The 16,202-nt window shown below is 43.4% G+C and overlaps 1 protein-coding gene across 9 annotated transcripts in view; it reads left to right on the top strand.

The window, feature by feature from the left end:
• Arhgap24 (Rho GTPase activating protein 24) overlaps positions 1-16,202 on the top strand; it is a 697,838-nt gene that overhangs the window by 631,138 nt on the left and 50,498 nt on the right. For 7 of the 9 annotated variants that reach the window (XM_006534888.2, NM_029270.2, NM_146161.3 and 4 more), the window contains one exon: positions 2,955-3,077. In XM_006534888.2, the coding sequence (XP_006534951.1) occupies positions 2,955-3,077 (123 nt within the window). Of the gene's footprint in view, positions 1-2,829; positions 2,858-2,954; positions 3,078-6,671; positions 7,835-16,202 lie in introns of those variants that run through there. The other 2 variants (XM_011249434.2, NM_001346585.1) reach the window with 2 other exon arrangements.

Genomic DNA, 16,202 nt, shown 5'->3' on the forward strand with positions numbered 1-16,202 from the left:
CTCTGCAGAAGTTCAAGCAAAACTGAAGAAGGGAGAGTGTGTAGCGTAAGGTGCACACAGATATGTGTATCCACATCTTATGTGTAAATATCAGATTATGAAACTCCGCTATGATAGCTAAACCTCAGTGGCATTTCTAATTTTTACCTCTTGAAATGATGTTAGTTTCCACCAAAGAGATAACAGCAAAAAATTAAACTTCGCCTATGGGATTCAAAGTTTATATTGTGGATTTATTCTTCTATGGGATAAAATATCTGCTAAGTTGTATTTGGAACCCTTTAATTGCAATGCACAGCAGGTGGCTTGTAGCAGCAGGGCCATATATACTAAAGTAGAAGGCATATGTCCTCGACATGACCTGTTTTTAGGAGGGGATCTTTTTACCTTTCAGGAGGCTGCCCTACCCTATTCCCAGTGGATATGACCTTAGACCCATTATGGCTGCCTGGAACCCCTGCATATGTTTCCAACACATACATTCCTAAACTAAGGTTCAACCCATACATTTGTTTGTATGAGATTAGCAACAATAATAAGGAGAAAATTTATCATGATATACTGTTAAATTTCATGATTTATTCATTTTGGGGATTTTCGTGTAGTGTTTGTAGGCACCAGCAAGTATCTAAAACCTCAGAAAATATGAACTCTGGATAGTACATTCATGGTATATATCATGACTTTATCACATTTTTAGTAAAGAAATGTGTGCTTCCACCAAGGCTGTTCAAGAGCTGTTCTGAACCATTTTTTCCCTTTGCTGATACACTGAGGAACCAAGATCTCTATCAATGGCTAGAACTCACACATGGGATTTCACGGCTATGATTGGCAGCCTCAATGAGATTCAAGGTCAGACACACAGCACCTGAGATAAAGAATCAAATAAAAAGTCTGGAATAATGGCCAACTGTGCTTATGAGATTCCTCTCCCTCTGCTTCTGGGCAGACAGGCTCTGAAATGGCTGTAGCTCGTTCTCATCGCCAGCGCTCTCTCTCTCTATCTTTCTCTCTCTCTCTCCCTCTCCCTCTCCCTCTCCCTCTCCCTCTCCCTCTCCCTCTCCCTCTCCCTCTCCCTCTCCCTCTCCCTCTCTCTCTCTCTCTCTGGGCTGAGTGACACAGCAGGAAATTGCTATCTGATTTACTAAGCATCCTTCAGGCGAAGGCAATAATTAAAATATTCTGATTTCAAAATGCTAATTATTTGGCTCAGTACGATGATATAAACGGATCAGAACACAAAACAGATTCTTAGTGCTGAGTCCTGCCCACTGAAACACTGTTTTATTTTATCATATAGTTATTTCTGGCATTCATATGTGATTCAAGCATGTGTGTGCGTGCTGAAGTATGCTATATCCACATGTATGTGGCTTATATAATTTAAATGTACATTCTATGTATAGTGATATCAATGGATGATAATGCTTTAAAAAATCATCCTTTGTTACTCTTGAATAATTGCTCACATGTTTATTAGCTGTGTAGTCTCCCTGGTAAAAGGCAGTTAAATGAAATGCAGAAAATGCAGAGTTTCTAGTTTTGTACACTCTAGTTTATTTTCATATGCTTTTTTCCCTTATTCTCACAAAAGCAACTCTTTTTGTTTATTACGATGTATTTTGGTATGGGGAGACCTATTTGACATTCACTTAGCACATGTTTATCCTGTTGTATAAGAGGAACAAGACCAGCTGAGCCACTCAGTGTATTGACCTCAAATTCCTTTATGTGCACAGGACTTCTCAGCCAGGACTTCTCAGCTAAGAGGGCCCTATAAAATCCAGGACTCAAATGCGTAAATTTACCTTTCAAAGCTATGGGTGAATTAGTTTGGGTGTTCAAGAATGGAGGCAGGCAGAGTCTTTTGTAAATGGAAGCCAACAAGCCCTTCCCAGGAGTATTCCAGTCTACTTACTAATGATGAGCTAACCAAATAAGCCCCTTGAATGTGAATTACTGATCCAAAGGCTTCAAGTTTAGAATGTCTAGTGAAAATTAAATGCTGACAGCTACTGAGCACCTGCACAGTTAGTATAACATTAACCACCAGTGTTTGGTGAAATGGTACCCAACTTTTAAAATTCTTCTTTCATGAACATTATGAATGATGTCTCAAGTCAGAAGCACGGTCAGCTCTCAGCACCAGAAGCATCCTTATATCGAACGGACTCTCTGGGTCTGGGTCGGGGTCAGCCATGGCCACTCTTTCATTACACATCTGAAAATTACATTCCAGAGAAATTGAAACACATTATAGGACTTCCCGGGCATTAAATTGTGCACTTTAGAATTTAGCTCTTCAAATCTGATCTTAGAGACTGAAATGATCTTCAGAGAACGGGCCAGGAAGTAAAAGAGGCGCAATCCCTCTCTGCACCCAGGGCTTTTGAAAGTTCCTACTCCCGGGGTCAGGGTCTTTGGATATGGTTTGGTTTCTGTAGTATGCAAGGCATGCAACCACTCCTCTCCCCCATTCCATGGTGTGCCCAGGGCATCCATGGTGTGCTGTCCGTCGGGTGTGAACTAAGCAGGGTTCAGTGCTCCTGACAAAGTCCTGAGCACTCTGTGGACCACTACGCCACCATCTCCTCCGTCGCTTTGTCTCTACTGTTTCTCCCGATTCAGCAGCTCTGTGAATGGATCGGATTATGAGTGACTGCAGGCCTGTGGGTTGTTGCTAGGACAGAAAACCCCAGGCTTTGTTTAGGGAATGGTATTCGGTCTCTAGCCTTCTCCTGGAAACATAAGTGCTTTTCCTTTTAAAGCAGCAATCCCCACCCCTGGTCCCCCAGAAACTAAGGTAAAAGTTTCCAGTTCATTCAGTGGGACACGGGGCTGCTGCCCACATGAGGTCCCACCCTTGTTTCTGGGATTCCCTTGGATAGTGTCGATGGGGAATCTTCGATCACTGACTGAACTGTCCACTGAATGTCCTTGTGTTTTCGCAGGAGGTGAACGAGATCGGATGACAGCCAATCATGAGAGCTATCTCCTCATGGCGAGCACCCAGAATGACATGGAAGACTGGGTGAAGTCCATCCGCCGAGTCATATGGGGACCTTTTGGAGGAGGTGAGCAGATTTTAGCCATAGAAAGCAGAAAGTAGAGGAAGCATTTCATCCCTTTCTTGCAGCTGCTAGCACTGTGGGCTCCTATGTCCAAATGGGCAAACATTAAGATAAATAGTAAATTATTCAACACTATTGGTAGATGTGTATCTAGATAACTCCAAGAGGCCTAATCCAGGTCACATATCATTAATATGATCACATATCATAATCCTATGACTATGTTGAATTCTAAAACAGAGTAATATTGGTTTTTTTATTTTGATTTTATTTTCCATTTTGACTAACAAGAGATTATGGTATATGAAAATGTCAAAATGATTATGGGTTGACAACACAGACTGATAAACTACTTCATAGAACGTGTCTCCTGTGTTCTGTGCAGCTGTTGAATGAATTTTTACTCAACACAAGAAAAGAAGGGAGTGCTAGTTCATACTGCAACTTGAATGAGTTTTGGCAACATGACACTAAGTGAAAGATTCCAGGCCCTACCCCACAGTCCACTTGTGTGATTCTGTATGCAGGAAAGCATAGAGCATTGATAGCACAGAGAACAGATGCCCTGAGCTAGCGTGCAGGGCTGGGCTAGAGAGTTACTGACAGCTGACAGGTATGTAGAGTCTTCTTGAGGAGGTAGAACCATGGTCTAGGCTAACCAGTGATGACTTCCCATGCAGTATGGTCTAACCACCACTGCTCTCCATACTTTACATGCACAGTCCATGCTTTAGATGGGGCTCAATAAAGCTCTTAGTCACACCTGCATTGCCATAATTCCCTCTGACCAGAGAACACCTTTCCCTTCCTGTTTTGCTGGGGATCCTAGAGCATATTCATCCCAGATAGCTATTTCTTGCCATCCTCCTTCCTTTCCTTCACCTAGACTTCTGCAGTCTTTGATTAGGGGGCACCTGGCCTGCCTTCTGCTGCTTGTCACCTTTGGATACATCTTAAATGTTTGTATCACTGTTCTGGCCGCTCCCTGTGGAAGTTACAAAATGTGTATTTCTGGGTGGAAGTTCTTCATATGGTACTTAAGCCTCAAAATGTTTAGGTTCCATTGAGCACAAAGTATCTGCTCTTTCTGGTGTTACCGTAATGGGCTTTGATTCAAGTGTGGTAAACATCTGACAAGCTCCTCTAGGGCCTCACTCTCCTAGCAATTAAAAACTGAGTAGGAAAGAGAAACTGTGTGACTCTTAATCAAATGAAGACAGTTATTTCACAACAACAATTCAGACTCACAACTCAGCTGGGAAACTTCAGCACTGATTCTAGATCTCCTAAACTGGACTGTCTGCTTAAAGCTCCATGACCTGCTCCTTCCCTGTTGACAATGTTGGGAAGCAAATGGTGTCTGTGCCTGCTTGAAAATAAACTAGGTGTGTGTGTGTGTCTGTGTGTGTGTGTGTCTGTTTGTCTATGTATGCATTTATATGTGTGTGTGTGTATCTGTGTGTGTCTGTATATGTGTGCTGTGTGTATACTTGTGCATATGCCAGGGCCTAAATGGATGTCTATGTGTGTGTGTTCATGTCTGTGTATACCTGTGTGTGTCTGTGTGCCTATATATATGTGCCTGTATGTGTGTACCTGTGTATATACCAGGGCCTAATGTGTGCCAGGGTCTATGTGTGTGTGAGAGAGTGTGTATGTGTATCTCTGTGTGTCTATCTATGTATGTATCTATGTATGTACTTACCTGTGTGTAAGTACCTGTGTGTATGTCAGAAACTAAATATGTGTGTACGTGTGTGTATTAGTGTATAAGTCTGTGTCTATATGTGTGTTTGTGTCTGTGTGTGCCTATGTATGTGTGCATTTGTGCCTCAATGTGTGCCAGGGCCTAAATGTTTATCTATGTGTGTATGTAAGAAATGGTATGTATGTTTGTCTCTGTGTGTGTACCTGTGTATGTATGCCTGTGTGTCTATGTGTGTGCCAGGGCCTAAATGTGTGTCTATGTGTTTGTATATGAGTGTGTGTGTGTGTGTGTGATTATAAGTGTGTGTCAGTAATAATTTTTAAATTTTATTTAATTTTTTTCAAACTCCAGAGTTTATTCCCCTCCTGATCCACCCTCTGACTGTTACACATCCCATCCCTCCCGCCCATCTCTATGAGGATGTCCCCAACCTCCAACCCCATCCCACCAGACCTCCCCACTCCCTGGGGCCTCCAGTTTCTTGAGGGTTAGGTGCATCTTCTCTGACTGAACCTAGACTCCACAGTCCTCTGCTGTATATGTGTTGGGGGCCTCATATCAGCTGGTGTATGATGCCTGGTTAGAGGTCCAGGGTCTGAATGATCTCCAGAATCCAGGTTGATTGAGACTGCTGGTCCTCCTACAGGGTTGCCCTCCTCCTCAGCTTCTTCCAGCTTTCCCCTAATTCAACCACAGGGGTCACCAGATTCTGTCCATTGGTTGAGTGCAAATATCTGCATCTGACTCTTTCAGCTGTTTGTTGGGTCTTTTGGAGAGCAGTTGAAATGTTTAACACTGGAAATGTTCAGTTTTATTTGTTTCATTCTTGTTTGCTTTTTTATTTTTAATTGTGCATATATGGAGTGGATGTTTTAAATATATATATATATATATATATTTCCCCCAGAGGTTTAGGTTTTCAGAGACTAGGGGCACCAGATGACCTTAAAGCTATAGCTACAAGATGTTGTAATCAGTCCAGCATGGGTGCCGGGATCCAAGCAGGAGCAGCATGTACTGCTAAGCTAGAGCCAGCTCGTTAGCCCCTAGCATGTTCTGTAAATTGAATTTTGTTCCAGTTGACTTTGAGGCAGTGCTCATGGAGGTGGCCAATGCTAGTCTGCTTGGTGGTTTCCAGTCACCTAGAGTGAAAGCAGAGAGAGAGAGAGAGAGAGAGAGAGAGAGAGAGAGAGAGAGAGAGAGAATATGAATTATGTGCCCGGCTGTGACATGGAGCTAAACCACACTGGGCAGCCGTGCTGTTGTGAAGTGTATCCTCCACATACATCTCAGGGTTTGGGGATGCTCCTGCTGAAGGGCTGGGGAGGGAGGAGGCCCTGGGGTCAGCTAGGGTTAAAGTGCCAGCATTCCAGATCTGCTTAGGGAGCAGCCAGGTGGGTGAATGATTAACCCAAATCAGTAAATTATTCAGTGAGCAGGACTGGAAGGTTTAGTGGACAAGCGCTGGGTGGGGGTGGGGTGGGGTGGGGTGGGGGAGCTCCCAGGAGCTGGCTCTCAGACCAGAGAAGTGGATTCATTTCCATCTTGCATGAGCTGATTAGTTTTGCAGTTGCACCTGTAGGCTCCCCTGCTGCCAGAATTAATTTTTATAGATATATAAAAACATATAGATATGTGAAAATAATATGTGACACAAAAATATGTATTTTACCTTAGCATCCACAAATAGATTCAACCACACAAGATCTAAAGGAAAAACCATGTGGATCTTGTGTGGAAAGGAAATAAATGTGAGAATGAGCATTCAGAGTGCGCGGGTGTACACACACACACACACAGAGAGAGAGAGAGGGGGGGGAGAGAGAGAGAGAGAGAGAGAGAGAGAGAGAGAGAGAGAGAGAGAGAATCCAAGGGTGGTTTGGTGCTGTTTTCTGGAGGGGCTGAGCCAGACAGCAGAGAAGGTGCTGAGTCAGACAAGAGTTGTCCGACCAGTGCAGAGTCAGGGAAAAAAAAATGAAAGGGGCTTCACAGGGCAGAAAGCATCCTCCCTCTCTCCGCTCCTGATGCTATAGCACCTGCTTAGTCTGACCAGCAGGCACTGGAGGCTGCAGCAGCCACAGCTGTGACTAGGCAGCAGCAGCCTTGCCAGCTCCCGCCCAGCTCTCATTGAGAAAAGGGAACCGGAGCAGGAGGGGGAGGAGAGCTCCCTGCAAAGCCGCCTCGGGAGCAGCCAAGGAGACTCCGAGAATGGGCACCAGACTCGTCTTACGTGGCGGCTCCGCGGGGAGCCGGAAGACAGAAGGGAAAAGGGAGAAGCCTGCAGAGAGCATCAGAGGCTGAGGGGGTACCATAAAAGGAGCAGGGGAGTCCTTTGCAAGGAATTATCTGCGCGCTGGAATGCGTTCTGGAGAAGGTGCCAAGGATTCCTTCGCCTTTCTCTCAGATTAAAGGAGCCAGCCAGGACCGTGCAGAAGTACTCCCGAGGGGCCCTTCAGCTCTTCTTCCTCCTCCCCTTTGCACAGGGCCGTTTGCTGACCTTTCTAGATGACTTTGTGTCCAGCTGAGAAGACAGTTCTCAATAAACGAAACCATTCCTGCCTCGAGAAGGTAGTCACAGCTTGCTAGCTGCAATTCTTTTCCTGTGACATTTTTGGAATGTCTGCAGAAACTTAAAAACAAAACAAAGCAGACAACAGCAGCAACAGCAGCAGCAAAAACAACAACAAAAAATCCTCAAAACTCACTGAATTAGGCAAAAGAAAAAGGAGAGTAATTTGTTTTGTTTCTTACCAAAGAGGAGTAAATGGGATGTTACCTTAACTCGGGACTTGGATGATCAAAACCCCGGAGTTCTAGGAATCAGCACTTCAGACTTGACACATAAACAAACATGAGGAGGAGCGCCTGTGGGCTTCCACGCTGAGGGAGGCAGGTTTTAAGGAAGCCTGAGCCGGTCTCACACAACTTGGGGCCTGCATGATGCCTGAAGATCGAAATTCGGGGGGACGCCCCTCAGGTGCCTTAGCATCAACTCCTTTCATCCCCAAAACTACATACAGAAGAATCAAACGGTGCTTTAGTTTCCGGAAAGGTCGGTAGATGGTATCCTCAGTGTCCTTCTAATGAGTGTCTGAGTGTCGGCCCATTGAGGAAGCTTTCAGACCCATTAGACTCAGACAGAATGGGGGGTTGGAAACGGGGGGCGCTTAACATTGTGTAAGACATTGCTTGTCTAGACTGATTTTTTTTTTCAAGGTTCATATTAATCTGTGTATTGCTGTCTGTGAGGGTAGGTGGGGCTTAAGAATGGTCGTTCTATAAGGATCCTTGACTGACAGGGAACTAAGCAAGTCTGAAGGGAGGGGTTAGAGTACTCACTCTCCAGCCTGTCCCACACTCAGCATCCTTGTTCTGACCCCTGAAACCTGACCCTTGCAAACTGCTATTATTCTGTATCTTATCCTTTTGTTTTTTCCAAATGGAGCCTCCTGCTGCCTCCCTACCCTACCTGGAAAATTTTGAGGATCAGATTTTCTGTGGTGGCCCCTGTCCCTTTTGACATTGTCTTACGTAGGAATCACCTTGACTTTTCATATATGTTATAGGGAAAGGACAAATGACTTATAATCAACAAAACAAACTAAGACGCTTCTGGATTGGATTGTTTGTTTCCAAGGATTTAAAGGGCATGGCACTGGTGAATTAAATGTTCTCAGAAAAGGGTTTGTGTAACTTTCTTAAAGTTCCTTTTGCCTTAAAGCGATAATGATAGAGTAGAACTGTTCAGAGTTGAGTAATTGAAAGTTAGGGCAGCTGCTGAGTGGAATAGCATCCAGGGCTGCTGGATGTCTTCTGGGTCGGCTGTCCCTTAGTTATAATCCCCTACTTATCAATCAACCAAAAAATGAGAAAACATGAAATTCAAATACAGTGGGAACTTTAGCCTTGAGAAGCTATGACCATGGTCACCTGTTATCAACAAGGTGTTCGCTCAGGTTCTGATTCTACCTACAAAGACATTAAAGGAGAGGCATGTAATGTCAGCTCTCAGACTTTTTTTTCTTTTTAGGTCTGTGAGCATCTCATGGCCACTGCCAGATTACATCATTGATAGAGAAATTATCAGAGGGAGAAATTAAGAAAGGCCCTAAGACAAAGATGTAAAGGCTAAATAAGTACCTTTGGAAATAACAAGATGTTTGGGGTATTATTTCTGCATCTCTGACAAAACAGGGCGGTTTCCAGTTTCTCCCTCTCCTCCTCCAGTGCTGGAGAGCAAACGGTAGGCATGGCGAGAATGCCTAAAGCCTGTTGTATGCCTTCATGGTTCCCTCCTTTTTCTTAAATACTAAAGGAAAGGCAGTCCACAGACAAGAGTCCCCCACAGGCTGGGACTGCAGATGAAAGCTCCTTGGTGGCTATTTTTACCTGCCTTTTCCTTAGAAAGCCTTACTGCTCTGGGGGATGCTCGATATTTGAGTCAAGGACTAAGTGATACTCCACTTACAAAATGCTATTTTCTGCTTTCTGTTGGAAGCAGGGAGGGAGGAGGCACAGGGAGCACGCAGCCTCTCTCTCATGTCTGATCTCTTGGCTGCAGAACTGCAGCTCTGCAGTGGGGCACAGGAAGGAAGGTCCCCAGTTGCTGCAGTTTCGCTGTGGCCAAGCTGCGGGGCCTCATTCATGTATCTGTCACCCCTGCATTATTGCATGAAGTGTAGGGGCTGCGCACCTTTGAAGTTTTGATGGTAAAAAGAATGATTTTCCTCTCAACCCCAGACACCAAACTATGTCACCTTAAGAAAAGTGTGGGTTTGAGCTCTTCTGCTCTGGTACTCCAGTGTGTCTGTCCTACAGTGGCCCCCTGTGTTCGAGTTCCTCCCTTTCCTGTGTGTCATTCCTGTAGAGGACTGGACAGAGTGTGTGAAGCTAAAAAAGCGCCCAGAGGAAACAAAGCAAAAGTGCTGAGATGGCTGCTTTCCAGCTGTTCCCAAGGGCAGACCCTGAGAATAAGAGACTCTCTGGATTTCAGCAGTGTTAGAAACAGTGCCAAGATGAAGGGTGGAGTGGGAGACATTTCCAGGTGCCATCGCTGGTGGTCACTTCTCTCTGGCTTTTCTCGAGACCTGTTCTGGCCTTCACTGCCCTCCCAGCTCCCATTCTGCATCTGAGTACTAATTAAGGTCACTGAAAATGTTTTCTCCCTGGGTTTTTAGAAACCTAGGAACCAAGACACGGAGAATAGGCAGGAAGCTGGGCATTGTGGTATTCTGGGTTTGTCCATTGGTAAAAGAAAGATTATGATGTAGTTTTAACCTGTTTATTTTTAAACTTTTAAATTTCATCATGACTGTAAGCTTGACATGAAGAACTAATTTTTTTTCTGTGATTAGAAACTAAAGTAAAATTTTAATGACTGACTTTAAGTTCCCAGTTGCCCAGCAGCTATTCATAGTCTGTGGCATATTGCATATAACCACTCAGAACACCGGGGGCTTGCCCTGGGGTACCTCGAGCCCCGCCTTTGGTCTCTTGTCTCAGTCCAGTCTGCCATTCCTGTCACTGAGTAGCTGCTCTCCACAAGGACAGCCATCCATGTCTGTCACGTTTTTCATCAATTCTAACCTGACAGTCCATTCTATAAAGCACATCTGATCTATGTCTACAGTGTGCTCTCAAGCCCTGTTGCACAGCACAGAATGTGTTTCATGACTCCACACTGCCCACAGAGATAAAAACTACTTTGCCCAATTATCAAACGCCCTAACCAGTTACACTAGTTACCCAGTGATAGCCCCCAAATTTCCCAGGCTAACCCATTTCTTCTCACGAAGCACACCATACCACTTCTTGCTTTTTTATACATTTATTATTATTATTAGATATTTTCTTTATTTACATTTCAAATTTTATCTAATTTCCCCTCTGAAAACCCCCTTTTCCCATTTCCCCCACCCCCAGTTCACTAACCCACCACACCTGCTTCCTGGCCCTGGCATTACCCTATACTGGGGCATCGATCCTTCATGGGACAAAGGGCCTCTCCTCTCATTGATGTCCCACAAGCCCATCCTCTGCTACATATGCGGTTGGAGCCTTGAGTCCCTCCATGTGTACTCTTTGGTTGGTGGTTTAGTCCCTGGGAGCTCTGGGGGTATTGGTTAGTTCATATTGTTGTTCGTCTTTTTTCACTTCATGCTTTCTCCTACAGGGCTCTCTCCTCCATCAAAATGTTGCTCTTTGTTCAAGACATAGATGGCTCTCACCTCACACTTCTTTCTGTCCAGTCTTGCATTCCATAGACTCCTCAAGCAACATATATGCAGTGCATACACCTACTGCTTTTATTTCTGTCAAGCAAAGTATATTAATAGGCCTGATCAGTTAATATTCAAAATGAGTAGTGAACTGATTAAGTAGTTGTGTATAGCCTGGTATTTATAAATAGAAACACCATTACAATGCTTTTTCCTGCTAGTCTGTAAGCAATTTCAGTTAAAATGCAATGACTTCATATTTGTGGAGATTCAGCCAAAATCATCTTCAGAAAATGAATGTTGGTTTATGTTATAATCATGTTTTTGGAAATTGATTTTTCCAATCAAAATGCTATTGTCCAAACATGAATAATTTTAAACTGTGTTACTTGTCAATGAGTGGCATTTTGGATTCTCCACCAAGCCATGCTGGGGATGGAAGGAAGGAAGGAAGGAAGGAAGGAAGGAAGGAAGGAAGGAAGGAAGGAAGGAAGGAAGAAAAAAAATGGGTCCTCCAAGTTATGACTTTGTAGACTTCTTGGGAACAAAGAAATAAATGATTACCAATCTGCGATAAGTGCTGTACTTGTATGGAGCCATGGGTGCTCTTGAACAAAAGGCTGACTTTGTAGCTCCTCTGGAAAGGCAGAGAATGGCTTAACGATGTGAATTTTAGTTGTCTTCTCTATAGTCTTAAGAAGGTATGCAGCATTCCTAGGAAAAACCCCACCAGAGTTGAATTAGTATAATAGACAGGCAGAAAGACCTTCGGAAGCATCTGTGTCCGTATTTGTAACGCACATGCACGTCTTTATTAGAAGTACAGCCTGAGGCAGGTTATTTGGCATCTTTTATTTATCTGGTTGCAGAAGTACATCCTTAAAGTACATGCAAGTCATCTGACTAGGTTCCTGGAAGTAAATGATGCCGTCTGCAATTGCTGCTCTGATCTGAGGCGAGGCTGCTATGTCAGAGCCCCCACTTAGGATACTTCTCTTCTTTTTCCAAGTCTTTATCTCCTCCTCTCTCCCTCGTGCTGACCCACTGTTAATTGTGATGGAGCTTAGCTCTTAGATTTAAAGCTCTCTGTGAGAGGTTCCTGCACTAGGAAGCTGGTGACAGACAGAAGCTGGCCATCTTTGTTCTGTACAAAAATAACCATTTTATTTTGACCTATCCATTTATGAATGGTGAATGTTTATTGAAAGTTTTCACAGTCCTGATGATACCAGAAATTGTCTTCTAGCAGAGCTGTAGTCAGCAGAGGAACCAGAAACATTTTTTTTTACTCTTTGATGAGCATGTGATCTGGCGACCAGATGGGACTGAAACACTACAATAACCAATAAAAGAGACCTGGAGCAACACTTAGGAATTTTGACTTGTTTCATCGGACAACAAGGACTGTTTTATGTTCATAGAAATTAATAGCACACCTCGTTTTGTTTTTTGGAATTATTCATTTGTTTTGTCTAATTGGGAAGATGACATGTTTTGTATTTATGCATGCATAGTTCATCCTGAAAAAGTTTGTGGAGAACTTTTGTCTCATCTGTGTTGATGTTACGCTCCGGGGATCTCGGGCAGCAGATGTCCCACGGGGAAGATGGTGTATATGCTGAACATCACAAATTTGAAAATTCCAAATCTGAATTGGTTTAGTGGTGGCATGATTCCTTAGTAGAAACTTTCATTCCATAGAACACTCTCAAGCACACACACACACACACACACACACACCCTTAAAATAGTATATAAAATGAACCTCAGCTTATGTGTAGAGAAGGTAGTAAACTCTGTGTTTAACCTTGGGAAGCCATTGCTAAAATATCTCATTATATATGCAAATAGCCTGCAATCTAAAACATATCTGAAATCAGGACCACACTGGTTTGCACATTGCAGGCAAGGAATACTCAATCTCTATGAACCTTGAAGTACCTACAGCTTGGAACAGCTCCATCCTTCCCTGTGTCCCACCATCTGAAACTTGCTAACATCTCCCTGTAGCTCTACTGTGAACTTTAAAGACTAGAGGCATATGTACATAGAAGCTTTTGTAAATCTTAGAAAACAGATATGATGTTATATCCTCTTCATGTTTATTTAGGGAGCAACCCGTAATTAGTGTTATTTAAATTCACTTTTTGAGGAAGTGCTAGGAGCAAAAGTGAATCGGATGTGGTGGCTTCTGTGGGTGCAAACAGTTGTGAAGAGGCAAAGGTCAGGTTCTAGAGACTCCATTGGGTTGAAGAATTTGTTGACCAATCTGGGCCAGGGGACACCACTGGCCAGCAAGTAGCAGGACACCACCGAGATCTGATTTAAAGACTGCAAGGCTCTTTTCATCATGCAGTGGTGTCTAGGAGTGGAGACATTTGCTCCTGAATGGGAGAAGAGGCCGGGGAGACTCAGAGGCAACGGGAATGTTTAAAGTTTAATCTCAGAGCTCAGGAAGTTATGAGACTCCTGAGATCCGTCTTGGGGAAGAGGATGATCTGGGGGAGGGGGGTGCATGCAAGTTAGGCAGGGAGGGTTAGAGCTGCAGCTTTCCTGAGCTGCCACCCATGCTGAGTGGGCCTTTAGTGATGTAGGACATCTGAGTTGTCCATGATTCTGTGTGTAGCCCTCTTCCACTCTTGTAAGCAACTGTAGGAGTTATTTGGGTTGTTGCCAGTAACCATATGTTTTCTGTTGTTACCTCAGAAAAATCAAGAAACAATCACTCTGACAGTGTGCTTGCATGGGTTGGCCACTCCGATCTTCAAAAACTCATGCAAGAAACAATGTCTCATCTAATGTAGCAGCCAGGAGAAACACTGTCTCACCTAATGTAGCAGCCAGGAACTTGGAGATAAACATTGTGAGCCTTAAATATGTGAAGAGGAGAAGAAATTCAGTTGACTAGCAGATCAAACTTCAGTGAGATGGGAAGATAGTTGTGAGCAGAAGATAAAATTTAGATTATGGGAAATCATGTACAAACAAGCAGAAAGTGTATATGGATTGGACAATATTGGACCTATTTCTCCCATTACCAAATTAGAGAGACCACGGGATAACAGCTGACAAATTTCTAATTCCTCATACTTTTGAATTTCAATCGATTAGGATATGTTGGTAATATTGATTTTCATATTAAGAGATATTAAGGAAAAGTGATTGTTACTTCCTGTTAATTTTCTTGTTAGAGGTGGAATTATGTTTGTGCAGGTTTGTCGAAAGATTACTTTCTTGGTTCTTCTAGGGTGTGGTTTTACTACTTGTGTTCGTGTTTTCCATCTATTATCCTTTGTAGGGCTGGATTTGTGGAAAGATATTGTGTAAATTTGGTTTTGTCATGGAATATCTTGTTTTCTCCGTCTATGGTGATTGAGAGTTTTGCTGGGTATAATAGCCTGGACTGGCAATTGTGTTGTCTTAGGGTCTGTGTGACATCTGCCCAGGATCTTCTTGCTTTCATAGTCTCTGGTGAGAAGTCTGGTACAATTCTGATAGGTCTGCCTTTATATGTTACTTGGCCTTTTTTCCTTACTGCTTTTAAAATTCTTTCTTTGTTTAGAGCATTTGGTGTTTTGATTATGTGATGGGAGGAATTTCTTTTCTGGTCGAGTCTATTTGGAGTTCTGTGGACTTCTTGTATGTTCATGGGCACCCCTTTCTTTAGGTTAGGGAAGGTTTATAGTTCTTCTATAATTTTATTGAAGATATTTACTGGCCCTTTAAGTTGGGAATCTTCACTCTCTTCTATACCTATCATCCTTAGGTTTGGTCTTCTTATTGTGTCCTGGATTTCCTGAATGTTTTGGGTTAGGATCGTTTTGTATTTCACATTTTCTTTGATTGCTGTGTCAATGTTTTCTATGGTATCTTCTGCACCTGAGATTCTCTCTTCTATCTCTTATACTCTGTTGGTGATGGTTGCATCTATGACTCCTGATTTCTTTCCTAGGTTTTCTAACTCCAGGGTTGTCTCTCTTTGTGATTTCTTTATTGTTTCTAGTTCCATTTTTATATCCTGGATGGTTTTGTTCCTTTCCTTTGCCTGTTTGATTGTGTTTTCCTGTAACTCTTTAAGGGATTTTTGTGTTTCTTCTTTAAGGGCTTCTAGTTGTTTACCTGTGTTCTCCTGTATTTCTTTAAGAGTTATTTATGTCCTTCTTAATGTCCTCTATCATCATCATGAGAAGTGATTTTAGATCTGATCTTGCTTTTCCAGTGTGTTAGGGTATGCAGGACTTGCTATGGTGGGAGAATTGGGTTCTGATGATGCCAAGTAATCTTGGTTTCTGTTGCTTATGTTCTTATGCTTGCCTCCTGCCATCTGGTTCTCTCTAGTGCTTCATGCACTGACTATGTCTGACTGGAGCTTGTCCTTCCTGTGATCCTGGTTGTGTCAGAACTCCTCAGAGTCCAGCTTTCTCTGTGATCCTGTGATTCTGGAATCCTGCAATCCTGAGATCCTGGGTATGTTTGAGTTCCTGGGAGTCAAGCTACCTTTGGGACCTTGAGATTCTGGTATGACCAAGCTCCTGGGATCCTGGGATCCTGGGATCCTGGGCATGTTAGAGCTCCAGGGAGTGGAGCTGCCTCTAGGTGGGGCTGGCTGTGGAGCTTGCGTCCAAGGTCTGAAAGGAACCAGTGTCACTGGTCTGGCAGGAGTTTTTGCATGCCTGGGTCCCACCAGTCCCAGTTATTCCCAGTGTTGGGGACAGATGTGTCCTCCTCACCTCTGGTCCTCTGATCCTGGGCATGTTGGAGCTGCTTCTGGGTGTGGTGAGGATGGCTGCAGAGTTTGCACCCAGGGTCTAATTCAGATAAATTGAAATTATGTATCTTTTCTCATCTTAATTCAATAAAACTTAAATCAAAGGAAGAAAAGATACGGGGAGTCAAAGAAGGTTGAAAGAAAAATTGGTTTAGCTTTTGTTAAATCTGCCAGATTTGCACCAGTTATAGTTTACAGGCGTTCATACTTGCAACCTGTTTAGTCAGAAGTGGGTTGGGTGTAGAGAGATGGAAAGAGTGAGGTAAGAGAACAGGTTTGAGGCCGGCCTGGGTTTCATAGCAAGATCTTATCTCAGAAGAAGGGGAGGGGAGTGAAAGCGTTTAGAGATATTGGTGTTGAAGGGTCAAATAGGCACGTAAATGTGGCAAAGCATGTTGACTAGCCCAACCTGACATAGAAACTCAGGAAGAGCT

This window comes from Mus musculus, chromosome 5 (assembly GCF_000001635.26).
Source record: "Mus musculus strain C57BL/6J chromosome 5, GRCm38.p6 C57BL/6J".
Lineage (NCBI taxonomy): Eukaryota > Metazoa > Chordata > Mammalia > Rodentia > Muridae > Mus > Mus musculus.